We start from the raw sequence: 17,084 nt of genomic DNA, 5'->3' as shown, positions 1-17,084 counted from the left end.
ACACTCCTTTTCTAATATGCTTTTCCACGACCAAATGAGGCTCAACGTAAATTAGAGAAACAGGTGCATCTTCTATCAGGCACACAACCTTCTGACATTTCCAACCTACAGTAAACTGTGGTCTCATTATTACTCATCAATATCCTTACATCCTCTTCTCAGTTTCTATAAAATGTGTTCCTAATTATCAGTACATATGTTCCATATCACCTCATTTGTCTGAAATAATCTCCATAGTCTTCTGCTTTACAGTTTACCCTTGTACAGCTGTTTTAAAAACTAAGCTATCCACTGCTCTCCCACTTCAGAAGGGATCCTGACCCAAACATTAACTGGATTCTTTCTCCACAGATAACTGGCCAGTGGTATAGTGGCATCAGCGCCAGAACCAGACTTTGAGGTGAATGGTCGCAAGTTCAAATCTGGCCGCCTCCTTGCATGCTTTCCACCTGTGCTGGTTTGAGAGCCAAGCCAGCACCTTGGCCTTGTAAAAAAACAGCAAGGTGCCACCCAATGTGGAAAGAAATACATTTCTCCATAGATGCTGCTTAAATGGCAAAGCTTTTCCTGCATTTTCTGGGCTTTTTTGTTATTCCATGTACTTGCAGAACCCTGAAGGTAGAGCTGATATTACCAAGTAACAGAAAATTCCCACATCATTTGCCTTTGTAAGTAACAAAACAAAGTTTACACAATGATCCACATTTTTTTGGGATCTGAGTTGTTAGTAGATCTTAGGCATGTACCTGCATAGCACCTTTCATGACCTCAGGACTCCCCAAAGCACTTTATTGCTAAATGAGGCACATTTGAATGACATTCACTGTTGTAAAGTAGAAATTTCAGCAGCCAGTGTGTGTTATACCACAATCAGCAATGCAATTATCAACCAAATAATCCGCTGGAAGTTAGGCAACAAGTATTGATGGAATGTCAAGAACTCCTTGCTCTATGATATCTTTCATATTTATCCATGCATAATATCACAAATTGATCTCCACCAAAGCCAGGCCTCTTTGGTGCTTCACAGATATCAATATGCACTGCGTATTCAAATACCTGGTGCAGTTGCAGGCAACCAGCTGTCCCAGAACTTCTTCCCATTCACTGATTACGCAAGTAAATATCACAAGCAAGATTATAATCCCTTCCAAATATCCAATGATGTTCAAATATATAAAATTAGGATTGAGATGCAAAGATTTAGAGGCTCTATATAGTTCAGCCCAGTTCAAGACAATTCTTCCCTAGTGATGGGTGATGATTCATGCTGAAGATTAATCTGAATACTTATCAATCCCCTCCCCAAAGTTGTTTTCAGCCATTTCCTCATTCTCATCTGTAACGAAAGGATGTTTTGACCAATCAGATAACAAAGCTAATATGACAAGATTCTTCCCCAACAACTGCCTCCACTATGTCAATATGGCAAGTTTGGGTGCTGGAGTAGTGTAGCAGTTAGTGCACAAGATTACAGCTTGGGATGGAGTTCAGAGTTCAATCCCAGCATCCTCTGTGTGTCTTCCCTGTGGAATGCATGGGTTTTCTTCAGGTGCTCCAGTTTCCTCCCACAGTCCAAAGTCATACTGGTTAGTAGGTTAATTGGTCATTGTAATTTGCCCTTTGATTAGGCTAGGGTAAAACTTGTGGGTTTCTGGGCTGGAAGGGTCTGTACTGTGCTGTATCTATAATTAAAAATAAATAAACGTGGAAGTTCAGAAACAGAACTATAATATTTAACCCCTTGACTGTTTCACCACTTGGTTTGATAATTGTTGAAATTTACCTCATCACCAGCTTTCCCTCAGTTCTAACACTAACCCTTCCCACCCTCCCATCACATTGACTGGACTTTTAAAACTATTAACACAAGTCTGCAGATACTGGAAATCCAAAGCAACACACACAAAATGCTGGAGGAACTCAGCATCTATGGAAATTAAACAGTCCGTGTTTCCAGCCAAGACTCTTCTTCAGGACTGGAAAGGAAGGGGGAAAGCCCCAGCATAAAAAGGTGGGGGGGGGGAGGGGAAGGAGGACAACTAGGTGATAGGTGAAGCCAGCTGAGTAGTGAAAGTAAAGGCTGGAGAAGGAGGAATCTGATAGGAGGGAAGACAATAGGAGAAAGGGGAAGATGACCCAGGGTGAGGTGATAGGCAGGTGAGAAAAGGTAAGAGGCCAGAATGGGGAGGGGGAGGGAGAGAGGTATTTTTTTAAATCAGAAGATGAAATCGACTTTCATGCCATCAGCTTGGAAACTATCCATGCAGAGTACAAGATGTTGTTCATGTACCCTGAGGGTGGCCTTATTTTGGCACAAGAGGAAACCATGGACTGACATGTTGGAACAGTAATGGGAATCAGAATTAAAATGTTTGGCCACCATGAAGTTCCGCTTTTGGCCAATGGAGCAGATGTGCTCGGCAAAATGGTCCTCCAATTTTCAATGGGTCTCACCAATGTAGAGGCGGCCACATCAGGAGCACTGGACTGAATAGACAACACCAGCAGATTCACAGGTGAAGATGTGCCTCACCTGGATGGAATATTTGAGGTCCTGAAAGGAGGTGAGGGAGGAAGTTAGCGGGCACTTAATCCATTTGCAGGGACAAATGGACAAGAGAATCATGCAGGATCATGCACAATCTCTGTGGAAAATGGGTTGGGGGTTGTGGTGATGATTGGCAGTAGGAACCTTTTGGAGATGGTGGAAGTTGCAGGAAGGTATGTTGGATGTGGATGCTCTTCGGGTGGTAAGTAAAGACAAAAGGAACTATTACTGTTAAGGAAGCAGGAAGATGGGGTGAGTGCAGATATTTGGGAAATGGAAGTGATGCCAATGAGGGCACGTTAATGGTGGAGGAAGAGAAACGGTCTTTGAAGAAGGAGAATATCTCTGACATCCTGGAATAGAATGCTGCAGATAGAGATGAAGGAACTGAGAAAAGGGAATAGCATTTTTATAGGAACCAGGGTGACGAGAGGTACAGTTAAGATAACTGTGGGAATCGGTAGGTTTATAAAAGATGTTGACCAACAGTTAGTCTCCAGATATGGAGACAGAGAAATTGAGCAAGGGGAGGGAGGTGTCAGAAACGGACCAATTGAATTGAAGGGCAGGGTAGAAGTTAGTAGCAAAGTTAATGAAATTGACAAGCTCAGTATAGGTGTATGAATCAGCACCAATACAGTCAAAGTATTGAAGGAAGAGTTCAGGAGCATTATCAGGGAAGGTTTGGAACATGTACTGTTCTATGTAGACACCAAAGAAGCAGACATAGTTGGGGCCCATGGCTACCCTGAGTCTGGAGAAAGTGAGAGGAGCCAAAGGAAAATTTGTCAGGTATTTGTCAGACAGAGGTTGATGGTGGAGGGGAACTAGTTGGTTCTATTTATCCCACCATTAGCAACCAGATATTTGCCTTTTCTCCTAATTGTCTGAACTCTGATTTTCAGATTAGATTCAACTTTATTGTTATTGTGCCGAGTACAGATATAAAGCCAACGAAATGCATTTAGCATCTGACCAGAAATGCAGTGTTATTTACAAAATAACTGCAAATAAAAGAAGTGCCACAGCACACAAATATAAAAGTACTGAGACAGTACAATAGGGACGCAATACTGCTTAGCGCTATGATGAGAGGTTCAGCAGTGTCACAGCCTCAGGGAAGTTCTTCCTGTGCCTGCTGGTGCAGGAGCGGAGGCTCCTGTAGTGCCTACTGGATGGGAGGAGAGTAAAAAGTCCATGGTTAGGGTAAGATGCATCCCTGATAATGCTTTTCGCCCTGCCCAGGCAGTTCTCAATGGTGGGCAATTGGGTGCCGATAATCTGCTGGGCAGTTTTCACCACACGCTGGAGTGCTTTGCAGTCCGATACGGGACAATTGCCTTACCACACTGAGATGCAGTTGGTGAGTACGCTCTCAATGGTACATTCATAGCTCTATTTATTTAGTGATACAGTGGGGAATAGGCACTTCGTGCCACCCCACAACCTCAATTAACCCTAATCTAAGCATGGGACAATTTACAACGACCAATTAACTTATCCAGTACATCTTTGGACTGTGGGAAGAAACCAGAGCACTTAATTCTCCACCAGCTTACAGTGCCTTGAAAGGTATTCATCCCCCACAACTATTTTCACATTTCACTCTCATTTTCTACTTTTATATTGAAGTAGGAATTTTGAGCTGAACTACAAAACATTATGCATGTCAAATCAAAAGAAAAATAGCTAAACCTGTGAATAATTTATTAAAATTTAAACCCAAAATTGAAGCTGAGGGAAGTATTCATCTCCTTTGTAATTGCACTTTTCACAAGTGTAATACTGTATATACAGATTCACCCAATTTGTTGATGAAGAAAATTGGAGGAGCTTCTGTTTTCAATGAATTTATAGGAATAAATACCCCCTCTCTCTGTAAGGTCTAACAGTATGGCAGATATTCAACATCTCTGGCAAGATCTCAAGACTGCTCTCCGCCACTGTTCCCAACTAACCTGGCACAGCTTGAGCAATTTTGTGAGGAGGAATGGGAAAATCTTGCTCCATCACATGCAAAGCTAATAAGAGACTTATCCAAAAAGACTACTGGCTGTAACAGCTGTAAGAAGTGACTCAACTAAGCACTGAGCAAAGGGGGTGAACACAACAGATTCTACAGATACTGAGAACCCAAAGCAACATGCACAAAAATGCTGGAGGAACTCAGCAGGTCAGGCAACATATATGGAAATGAATAGATAGTCGACGTTTTGGGCTGAGACCCTTCTTACATTTGTACTGCTGACATTTCAGTTTTTGAACTTTTGGTTTTTAATGCTTTACAATTTTCCGTTTTTTTGGGCCTACTGTGCAAAAAAAGCATGTGATTTACGATTAACTCTCAGTTGACTTCTGTGAAGAACTGGAGGGCTGAATACCTTTTACATGGCACAGTAAATAATTTACCCTTCCCCTTCAAACTCTTATCTACCTTACACTATTTTTTAAATTCTCACAATATAATCACTTGCAAGGAGTCCAGCAAAGGTTCTCTGATGTGCCACTAGAAACCCCAAGAAATACTGTACTGTGATGATAAACCTGATTCTGATATAGTCTGTACTGTGGACTGAGTGGGAAGGGGGCAGGGAGAGAGGAATCATGGTTAGGAAAAGGGAATGGGAGAGGGAAGCACCCAGAGATATGCTCTATAATGATCAATAAACCAATTGTTTGGAATCAAATGACCTTGCCGGTGTCTCAGGGTGGGGAGTGTCTGCACCTGTACCACCCTGGCACTCTTCTGCCAACTATCCTGCACCCCTCCCATGGCACTCCACACTCACCATTCCCAACATCCTTTGCTCCCGCCAGATTTACAAACTTGCTCTTGACTCATGCACGTTGACAAATACAGTATTGTCCAAAAGTCAGATGTACATACATGTACCCAAGACTTTTCCACAGTAGTGCATATCCTTTCTAGAATTGTACATCATTTTTGGAAAGATTTGGCAACTTTTCCCACCCTTTTAGTATGCTTGCAGTTTAGTTACTTAAGCTGGGTGATACTAGATACTGATCTTTAATGTTTAAGTAATACAAGCCAATTTGTTATCTTGCTATCAACATCTCTGTAACAAATATTTGCAGTACCGTATTTGTGTAACTCATCTCCAATTTGGGCAATGTGATAATAGTCAATGGCTAGCAATCGGGGTAGTGGAGGTATAATTTGTCCATCAGTGCTGATCACCCCATCCTTGACCAAGCTGTTCCACCGTGAACAAGATATGTTACGAGTCAACATGATGCTTTCAGATCAGGTCATGCATAGCACATACCTCTGCCGCATTGTTCAGGTGTGTTTCTGGGGTACAGGAGCTAGCGACCCTTGTGCCTGTATTATTTTTCTGTGTTCTATCGCTGAGCAGCAGTGAACCATCTGATTGGCCTATCGGAGTTCTCTTTGAGAACTAGTTGACTTGATCAGCATTTCTGATCTGGCTATTGTTCACGATTGCACTTAATGAAAAAAAAATCAGACTCTCTAGCACAATTACAATGCACTGAATCTCATGATTTACAATTTTGCTTCAGATTTTAAATGCTGTATCTTAAATTGCAATTTTCAGTCCATTAAGACAGTTTCACCAATTAGAAATTAGTTTCACCGTAACACTATTACACTTGGGGTGTCAGAATTTGGAGTTCAATCGCGGTGTCCTCGGTACATCCTCCCCGTGGAATATGTGGGCTTTCTCTGGGCCCTCAGGTTTCCTCCCAGTGGCTTAAATAGTCATTGTAAATTGTCCTGTGAGTGGATTAGGGCCAAATCAGGGTTGTCAGGGGTTGTTGGGCAGTGCAGCATGAAGGCCCAAAAGGGCCTATTCTGTGTGGGATCTTCAAATAAATAAAAATAAAATTAGCAGAAAGGCTAAGGGCCAACACTAGAAAAATAAGTATAACTAGTGGAAACTGTTCGACAATGGAATGCCTTACGACGATGGAAATGAAGAAGACAATATGAACAGGAGCAGACCATACCCCCTTTCCATTTGCCCTGCCTTTAATGTGTTTGCCATCAATCCCATTTTCCCTGTTCCTTGCAAATCCACACAAGGCCCTGTTTCAATTGATCAATATGTAGTTTATAATTTAAAAGGGAATGACTCAACTTTCAAAATAAAAACCTGTAAAATATTGCAGATCTGGGGAATGGAATTCAAATGTCTAGCATTGGCTACCAGTCACTTTGCAATTTCTAATAACCTAAAATAATGGACATCATACAGTAATGCAAAATTTAGGAAAGTTTTTTTTGACACTTTCTATCAGAAATAATAGGTAGTGGTATTCAGAAGATTATGGCCAGTCCATTAAGCTAGTTTCACTTCTCACAAAATGGTATTTCCCTAGACATAAGTGTGAAGCTATTACAGATTGGGGTCTCGGAATTCAGAGTTCAATCCCAGTGTCCTCTGTACATCCTCCCTGTGGAATGTGTGGGCTTTCTCTGGGTCCCTGGTTGATGTATTGATTCCTAAAGGCTGAGCGAAGGACTGAACGGGCAGAATGAGAGAAATGCTCAGGGACAGCCCTCAGGTGTAGAGAGAATCTGTAGAGGTAGGCGTAAACAAAGTACTTAAAATAGTCACCATTTTCTAAGACTACTGAGTAAAGGTTTGGTCAAGAAAGGATGGGTTTTACAATTATTATTTGAGAAGTCTACATACCATTCCCTCCCATTATTTCTTGAAAGGAACAGTCTTTTAGCTACGATACACTACCACATAGCTTAAACAACAAGTGCTTCATGACAACGTGACCCTTCCTTGAAGTCTGACTTAAGCCAGATGTCTCACTAAGACCAAAGCAGAGTTCCTGGACTGCAGCAGGGATTTGCTGGTTGTAGGACTTTTTGATAAGATTGTAAATCATAGTTATTCTCTCCTCAGAGGGAAGAACTCATGACCTGACCCACACTAGCCAAAGCTGACTGACTCGTGATTTCATCCTATTAGTGTTAAAGGACAACTGATTCAACATAAACAATTGTTTTGAAACACTCTAAAATCTAGTTTGATTTGGTGTGCAAATATAGACAATATATCCCCATAGGTTATTGTGACTCTGAAAGAGTCAGATAGCTTTCTATCCAATGTCCAAACAGATACTAAAGAGCAGGTAAGTGGTCTGGGCTTTCCATAATTCAAAGGAGCTGGGACCAGCTGTATTAATTGCCTGGTTAAGATCAGCTTATTAAAATTAAATCAATTGTCATCAAGTTCGATTTTGTACCTGTTAGCAAAAGCCAGTGGAAGAGGTGAATTACAAAAATAAATGTATATTTACACAGGACAAAGAAATAAAAGCATTTGATTAATTTCAATCACCTTCTGTCACATGCATTTAATTGCTATATAGGAATGCTATTAATCTTTTGTTGGTTTAGTTTAAAAAATGTACATATTGTGGATTCATAATAAGCAAATGAAAACATTACAGGCTCACATTGAGAAACATCATCGAAAAGGAGACACAATGAAGCTGCCCTTCCACAAAAGGAACCTGTTCAAATTTTGGCAAGGGTAGGCAAGGAGGTTACAATTAAAGGAGTAAAAACACCAGTGAATAGCAAGATGTGCAGCATCCAAAAAGAGGAGACATTAATCTTTTGTTGACTTTTTCATTACTAAGAGTGAAGGAGAGTCTCAAGATGCAGACATTTTCCCCCAAATGCTGATGTATGCGCTGTTCGTTTCCAACCACTTGTTATTTCACATCAATCTGCACCATCTGGAGTTGTTGATTTCTCACCTATTACACCAGCAGTAACTGCTTCCCAAATTCCTCTCCAATTATCCAACGCAACAGTGCAAGAGTACAACTTTTGTTAAGTGATTTTGTCACCCACTGCTATTTGTCCTTCAAAATCTTTTCTTTAAGATTGAACAACTCCTACCTCTTTCAGGTAAAGGAATCAAATGTGGATGCCACGTACAGAATATGGCTCAAGTTAAACCGAATCAATTCACTTTGTTTTACAAATGCCAGCAGTGGCTAATTCGTGATAAACAATTTTAAGAATGTGGATCTAGTACATACTTTGCATTCAATTACATCAGAAAACCAAAGACTGCATCTTCATTACAAGTTGTTTTGAGAAGGGGCAAACAACGTGAGATGATTACATGCTACTCAAACACTTGGTTAAAAGCAGCGTACAAAATGAAGGAAACTGGAGCGGATTCTAATCCACGGCTGGAACGGAGCACAGAGAACGCATCATAATATTGCATTCCTTCCTTTAAAAAATCATGTCAAAATTCATACCTTTTACACTTAACTACATTTTGGTAACAGTACATTCAGATACAGCCAAGCGATTACTTTTAAAGCTCAAATGTTTGCTTTGTGTCTTTAATTTTCCTCATTTCCCTCATCCTGCTGATCCTCATGGGCCACAATTTCAATGGCTTGTATTTGGGCTTCATTGTCCGTGTCAGGTGTCTTGTCATCACAATCTGCTTCTGCCACACCATCTTGGTCTGAATCCATAGCCGGCCCAGGGTGAATTTCGATCACAGTCTGTGATTCTGCTGTTGACTGGTCAACACTATGGCTCTGAACGACAGAGGCCAGACCAGAGTCCACTGTGACCAGCTCCACAGGGCTGACACTGACACCAGCCATTGTCGTGATGGCATTGCTGTCTTGGATGGCGGCCGTGCTCAGCAGGGCAAGGCTGGAGGCAGGATGAATGGTAACCGTGTCAGAGGTAGTTGTCTTGGGCGCACTGACTACGGCGGCATACCTGGTGAAAAGCTGTGATCCACCTGACAGTGTGTGGACAGTGACAGGGCTGGATTGCTGAGCAATGGCCACGGGCATGGTTGTGACATTGGCAACAGAAAAGTTTGTTCCTATTGGTGTGATCGCAATAGGTGACAAGACAGTGAACTGGGGCTGTTGAACAGGTGTGGTTGGGGTCAAAATGCTGGCTGAGGCCGGTCTCTGGAGTCGAGGGCGTTTGTTGGGTTTGGGAGTAGCAATTGGCATCAGCACCACATTTTGTAACGTTTGGTTTTTCAACTTTTGTTCCTTGGCTCGTCTCCTCTGCTCCTCCAGCTGACGTTCCAGTTCTATTGGTAGGAATTGGGAAAAGGAAAACAAATGTTTTTTCCAATATCAAAATGGTAACATTGCCAGCTGCATATGCCCCTACTACACCTCATGCTTGGGGCTCAACACATGCAAAATTATAGGAATTAAAAATTACTGGGTATAATTAAAAAGTTCAAATGTAAACACCAGAGATTAACTTTCTTGCAGACATTCATAGTAAATACAAGAAACAATAGCATCAATTAAAGACTACACCCAACAAGACAGACAACCATTCTGCAAAAGACAAACTGCAAATACAAAAAGAAAGAAAATAAATTAATAAAGAGAACGTGAGATGAAGAGTCCCTGAAAGTTTGTCCATAAATTGTGAGAAAAATTCAGTGATGGAGTGAATCAAGGTATAATGAATATTAAAACTAATATTCAAAGGAGTTAACCTGAATATAAAACATTCCACTATTATATGTAACAGTACATACCTGTAATCAAGAGATTTTACAATCCTCCTCCTTTCACCAAGGTTCTTTGATTACTTCCTGTTATCTAAAACCTTCGCCAATCCATTGACCACTCCCCCTCCAGTTTTCGTCACTTGTACACCATTAGAGGCCTTCCATTCAGCCCCTTGAGCCTCAAGCTCTGAAATTCCCTTCAGTAACTTGCACACTTCTAATTCACTCAAGGTTCTCTGAAGTCTGCTTCTGAGTTTCTGAACAATTGCCTTAATGTCTATGTAGTGCCACGTCAAGATTTGTTTTGATAGTTCTCCTACTATGTAAATGGGATGTTTTGTGTTAAACCTGTGATATTTTGTAAATTGAATGGGAGGTGTCAGTTATTGAAATGTTAGAATTTGTCAGAGAAGCTGATAAATCAATGATCCCAATCAGACTGGATGGCAAATCTTTCATATTAAGAGTACTTAAGATTCAGAAGCCTAGCAGCATGTTTTATCATTGCCAATGTAACATAAAGAATCCTAGTTGAAGGGCTTATCTGACCAAAATGAATGCCATCCCTAGGAATAGGTACTATATTGTGAGATTCAGATATTTTGAGAGTCCAGCTGATTAATGATGAATGATCTCTATTCACACTTCAGAGTGAATTTGTCTTTAGTTTTCAGCAGTTAAAGGTGCAAAAATCACCAAGGAAGCAAATTATCCTCTGTAAGACAACCTAACTATTCCAGATCTTAATTCTACAGAGTACCTCAAGTAATAAAAGTGACCAGAGCTGACAAACGTGGGAGTTCGATGCTTTCAGCTTCCTTTAATGGCAATGTCCGACTCTAATTTGACTGGTACAATAACAAGTGGCTTGGTATCTCTTGAAGCTAGAACTACCCTGCAAAATAGCAGATGCCCAAGAAATGACATATTTGCCCCCAAAGCAAGAGCACAACCTAATGAATTCCTTCATTATAGGTTGAAAAAGTAACTCACCAGCAAGATCATTATGAATCTGTTCTTGGCTTTGATCAGTCTGACTCTTCCTGTTGTCTAATACTTTCTTCACAGTCTCTAGGAGACCAAAAGTGTGTGCCATGTTGTTCAGAACTGCAGCATCTGAAACCAAAACATAAAATATTCTGCTATGTCGTTCTAACCCCAAACCAGAGCTCAATTTCAGAATAAAGATTCAACCTATTATGGTAGATGCAAGTAATTTATTCACTCAAGAAGGCTGGATTTTCTAAAAATTAACTAGAGAGCTACAGATGCTGAAGCATTGAATATTTTCAAGGTAGCGATGACTGGATTTTGAGAATGAGGAAGTCAGTGAGGAAAGAGCAGTTGAAGCTGAAGATCTGTCATAAGAGAGGTATAGCATAGAAACAGGCCCACTAATTCCATGTTGGTCCGATCATCAAGCATTTACAACAATTGCAGCCCTACAATTCCCCCCGCACCCCAGATTCTACCATAACACACCAGAAGAATTTGCTAACAACCCACATGGCTTTGGGATGAGAGAAGAAATCAGAAGAACCTTGCAGTTACAGGAAGAACACACAAGCTTCACAGTACTCGAGGTCAGGATTGAACCCAGGTCTCCAGCACTGTGAGGTAGTGAAGTTACCAGCTGTGCTAGTGCATCACTTCACACTTGTCTGGATTAAATTCCACCTGCCCACATTTCCAACTGGTCTAGATCCTGCTGAATCTTTTGCCAGCCTTCCTCATTATCCACAACTCTGCCATGTGGGTTAACTGCAAACTTATGAGTCAGTCCACATACATTTTTACCCAAATCATTTGACTAGGTCTTGTGGAGCACTACTGGTCACAGATGTCCAATCAGAAGAACACTCCTTCACTACTACCTTCAGTCTTTTATAGCTAAGCAAATTTTGAATCCAGTACACCAAATCTCCATGGCTCCCACATGCCTTAGTCTTCTCAATCAGCCTACCGTGAGGTACTTTATTGCAGCTCTTCTAAAGACCACATAAATAAACCCACTGCCCTAACCTCAAATCATCTTCATCACCTCTTCAAAAAAACCTCAAACTTTTAAGATATAACCTCCTATCACAAGGGCTATCCCTGATAAGCCTTTTCCAACCTTTAACATTCAGAGCCAACTAGGTATACTTACGGAGTTATGGTTTATCTCAACTTGTCAATACCAATATATTTTGGATTCTAATTTAGAAAGTACCCACTAGTGAATCAAGAATTCTTCCAAAACACCAGATATATATACATCTTAAGAGGCCAAACAAGGGAAAATGCAAAGAGCTCTCAAAAGTTTAGTTAAAGTGCCATACATAGTATGGTTTTATCAGCTCTAGCCTAGTCTAGACACCACTAAATTAAACCTCATACTAGAAAGAGAAACAAAATAGTCGAACATTTTCAACATCACAGATGGTTGGATTTCATCTATCATGTACAAAGTGATCCAAGACAGTTCAAGATATGAGGAAACTGGCAGCAAACTAGTAACTAAATAGATTTTAGGAGGTGGTATTAAATGTGCTTGGAGTAGATAACTAGTCATAATGAGACAATCAATAGGAATAGGGATGAACTGGATTTTATGAATAGCAGCTTTATAGTAATTTATCTTCCACTTAAGTAATTATTTGAACAGTAAAGTGATTAGACAAGTTGGTGGATCTAAGTGGGAAGTGAAGGGAAGGGATAGATTAATCTTAGAGTAGGTTAAAGAGTCAGCACAACATATTGGGCTGAAGGTTCTATGCAAGATCCTAAGCAGGGACTAGGTTGAAAACCACTTTTGCAAAATTATCATTTGATAGACAGTACTCTATTATGTGAAGCATAACACTACTCTACTTACCTGTAATTTGAAGTGGAGTTTGACCCATCCGTTGCTGAACACCAGACAGCATCTCCATCAGCTCCTTTTGAATATTGGTGACAACTTCCCCCAGCAAACCCACGTCTGCTATTCCTTTCCAGAAAGCCAAAGTATCCTCTGCACCAAGTAAAACAAGTCTATAAATTTGATATTCTCCCAGCACCAGATCAGCTCATAATGAAAAGGATGCAATGCTGAGACTTTAAGGCATTTTTCAGATCAGGGCTGGAATATTGTGAGCAGTTTTGGGTTCCATATCTAAGAAAGGATGTGCTGGCATTGGAAAAAGGTTCAGAGACGGTTTACGAGAATGATCCCCAGAATAAAAAGGTTAACGTATGAGGAGCATTTGATGGCCTGGGCCTATATTTGCTGGAGTTTAAAACAACGGGGCATGGGGCTGGGAAGGGGGTAATTTCATTGAAAATTGGTACCAATAGTGGGACAATCTAGGACCAGAGGACAAAGAATACTAGGACAAACCTTTAGGACAGATAAGGAGAAATTTCTTTAGCCAGAGGATAATTAATCTGTGGAATTCATTGCCACAGATGGCAGTGGAGGCAAGTTACTGGGTATATTTAAAGTGGAGGTTGATAGGTTCTTGATTAGTAAGGGTGTCAAAGGCTACCTGGAAAAGGCAGGAGAGTGGAGTTGAGAAGGATAATAAATCAGACATGATCAAATGATGGAGTTGACTCAATGAACCAAATGGCCTAATTCTGCTCATATGCCTTAATGTAGTATATTACTTTAGCAGCCAATAATCACGGTGAATGCAAAGCAAGCATTCCACTTCTTTGACCAACATGAGCAGTAAAAGCCTCAAAACAGTAACTGCATAAAACATTGCCAGTATGCTATAGTGTACAGTTCATTTGTACCTGGTTTCAATACAACATGGGTATGTAGAATGAACAGAAAATCCCATCTCCTGATTTTCCATTAGATTGAGTAACGAATTGGGTATGGAACAAATTTATTGTGAGTCGGGGGTCAGATGCATTAAGCTCTTCAGCAGCGCAACATTTTGATTTCAACAGGGTCACATACAACTTTTTTGGAAAAAAATGAAGGATTTAAAAAAATAATTAATGTAATATTAAACACAAAGAAAACATTTAAACACAGAAAACCTACAGCACGATACAGGCCCTTTAGCCCACAAAACTGTGCTGAACATGTACCTAGGGTTACCCATATCCCTCCATTTTTCTAAGCTCCATGTACCTATCCAGGAGTCTCTTAAAAGACCCTATCACATCCGCCTCCACCACCGTTGCTGACAGCCCACTCCACGCACTCACCACTCTCTGTGTAAAAAACTTACCCCTGACATCTCCTCTGTACCTACTTCCAAGCAACTTAAAACTGTGCCCTCTCGTGCTAGCCATTTCAGCCCTGGGAAAAAGCCTCTGACTATCCACATGATCAATGCCTCTCATTTTATACACCTCTATCAGGTCACCTCTCATCCTCCATCACTCCAAGGAAAAAAGGCTGAGTTCACTCAACCTATTCTCATAAGGCATGCTCCCCAATCCAAGCAACATCTTTGTAAATCTCTTCTGCACTCTTTCTATGGTTTCCACGTCTTTTCTGTAGTGAGGCGACCAGAACTGAGCATAGTACTCCAAGTGGGGTCTGACCCGGGTCCTATATACTTTATAGCTGTAACATTACCTCTCAACTCCTAAACTCATTCCCACGACTGATGAAGACCAATGCACCATATGCTTTCTTAACCACAGAGTCAACCTGTGCAGCAGCTTTGAGTGTCCTATGGACTCAGACCCCAAGATCCCTCTGATCCTCCACATTGCCAAGAGCCTTACTATTAATACCATATTCTGCCATCATATTTGACCAACCAAAATGAACCACTTCACACATATCTGGGTTGAACTCCATCTGCCACTTCTCAGATTAGTTTTGCATCCTATCAATGTCTCGCTGTAATGTCCAACAGCTCTCCACACTATCCACAACACCCCCAACCTTTGTGTCATAAACAAATGCTTTCGCTTTTGAATATTTCTGATTATGAGAGATATTTTAAAACAGCTTAAAGGGTTCTGTTAGTATCACACTGTCAAAAGGCCAAAGTCAGTTCAGGGATATAGCTTCAATTTCTACTGCTTTGCAACAGTGAGGTACGAGCTACCCAAGGACACCCAGGCTCCAAAGAACAGCACAAGCAGCAAGTGAGTAGGCACAATTCAGCCTAATGATATTAAAAATTATCACTATTCGTATTGACTGGCTTACTGCAGTTGTGTTCCACTATTTCCTCCACAGACCTGGAGCACTGAACACAATTGCAGCATCCTGCTGCTAGATAAAATCAAAGTGATTGGATCAGACCGTACTAGAGATTGAACCAGAAAATGGTTTAGTGGCCTATCAATGAATCCACTGGGCACTCACCGAGACTTTTGAACTCTTTATAATTTTGTGTAGAAACACAACTGGAAAGGAAGTATTTACAGGGCTATAGGAGAAGAAATAGAAAGGGAAGACTAAGTGACAATTCTTTTTAAAGACCCTGCACAAGAACAGTGCCAAATGGCCTCCTTTGGAGAATGACTGTTTCTACACATTATGCCTTGGCATTGTTTTTTCAACTCATGTTCACTGAATTTTATAATTTCACATTTAAATCTGGACTATGAATATCCACTTGCTCGGCCCAAGTACAGTGAATACCGGTCCAAGACTCATCAGTTGCTTTATGTTTTCAGCAGTAGCACCTTAGTCAAAAGTGTTGAAAAATTAATAGAATGACTCTAACTATACTTAAAATTTTGCCTTTTCAGATCCAAGGACTTGCCTGAGGAGGTAATCAGAAATGAATTATTTTTGAAGTGCTGCCACTTACACTATGTAGGCAGTTAATGCACAGCAGTCACTTAAATAAATGAGATTAAAATCAAAACCTGTCTTGGTGGTGTTATCTTAATGAAAGATACTGGGCAAGAAATCAGTAGAGGTAAATGAGACATCAATAATGTCTTCTTCAAAGACAATACCTCTTTGATAAGGCAGCACTCTCTCAACACTGCTTATTGTGTTCAGATGCTGGACAGAGACATTGACCACAGCATTGTATTATCAACTGATACAACTTTATTCTTCTTCTTAGGCAGTCCCTTGGGATGGAGGATGATTTGCTTCCACAGTAGACTTGTGGCTTCTAAGGTAAGTGGAGAGGCCAGTTGACTTTAATCCTTTCCTACTCGAGATAAACCGAAAGGAGAGAGAATTTCAGTATGAACTTGTTGGCCTTCAGAGTTAATGGGAAAGTGCTTGTATTTGCTTCAGCATTATGGGAGACTGCACTTTATAACCAGAGCAGACAAACAATTTTATTGAAAAAAGATATCATTCCAACAAGGCAATCAAAACAACTACTAACTCAAAACCTGAACATTACCAGAGATTTCTTCACCATCTTTCCTGTTTAGATCCTCTGTAGTAACTGCCACTGTGGTAAGAGCTGGACTCCACTCAATGCATTCTTCAGTATTGTCTTCGGATACGGTGATGTGTGTCCCATTGCCTGAAAAATCAACAGTCCTTAGAGCATACAAGTTAAATAAATGTTATTACCAAATTGAAGCCCTTTCCTCAGAGTCAGATTGCTTCATTTACAACCTGCCTGCACTACCCTTTACCAACTCACACAATCCTACATATGGAAATGGAAACCAGAAGAAAACTCGCTGACTCAACAAGTCTGCACCACACTCATGACACCTGGAGCAGAACAACAATTCAATTCACTGTCAACATACATCTAATTTAAGGTCACAAAAAAAATGACCAATACATGGTTGGAGTGGTCAGGAGAGGGTAATTTACCACGGGAAATTCCTTTCTGACCCACTTAAGCAATACAGTTAACTGCTAATTGACTTACCTTCTATATGATGTGATCTCAGTCCCAGCCAGGGATCGGTCCAGCTCTCTCTCCCTCTCTCACGAAGGCCTGCAGAGAGTCAGCACCCAGCACACCAACCGGCAATGCATTCCAGAAGCTCACTACTCTCTAGGAAAAAAGAGAACCGCCTAACATCTAGCCTATTCCTACTTTAGGCGTAGTTTAATTGCATAACCCCAGTCCACCCCA

The 17,084-nt window shown here is 40.8% G+C and overlaps 1 protein-coding gene across 1 annotated transcript in view; it reads right to left on the bottom strand.

Annotated features, from left to right (window-relative positions):
- Nucleotides 1–1,947: 1,947 nt before the first annotated feature.
- LOC140190619 (glucocorticoid modulatory element-binding protein 1-like) overlaps nucleotides 1,948–17,084 on the bottom strand; it is a 35,280-nt gene continuing 20,143 nt past the window's right edge. The window contains exons 6-9 of the mRNA XM_072247334.1: nucleotides 16,389–16,514; nucleotides 12,935–13,072; nucleotides 11,071–11,193; nucleotides 1,948–9,639 (exon numbers count right to left, since the gene is read on the bottom strand). Of these exons, the coding sequence (XP_072103435.1) occupies nucleotides 8,918–9,639; nucleotides 11,071–11,193; nucleotides 12,935–13,072; nucleotides 16,389–16,514 (1,109 nt within the window). The 3' untranslated portion in view covers nucleotides 1,948–8,917. The remainder of the gene's footprint in view (nucleotides 9,640–11,070; nucleotides 11,194–12,934; nucleotides 13,073–16,388; nucleotides 16,515–17,084) is intronic.

Source organism: Mobula birostris, chromosome 30 (assembly GCF_030028105.1).
Source record: "Mobula birostris isolate sMobBir1 chromosome 30, sMobBir1.hap1, whole genome shotgun sequence".
NCBI lineage: Eukaryota > Metazoa > Chordata > Chondrichthyes > Myliobatiformes > Myliobatidae > Mobula > Mobula birostris.
This window is presented reverse-complemented; position numbering and strand designations above follow the sequence as displayed.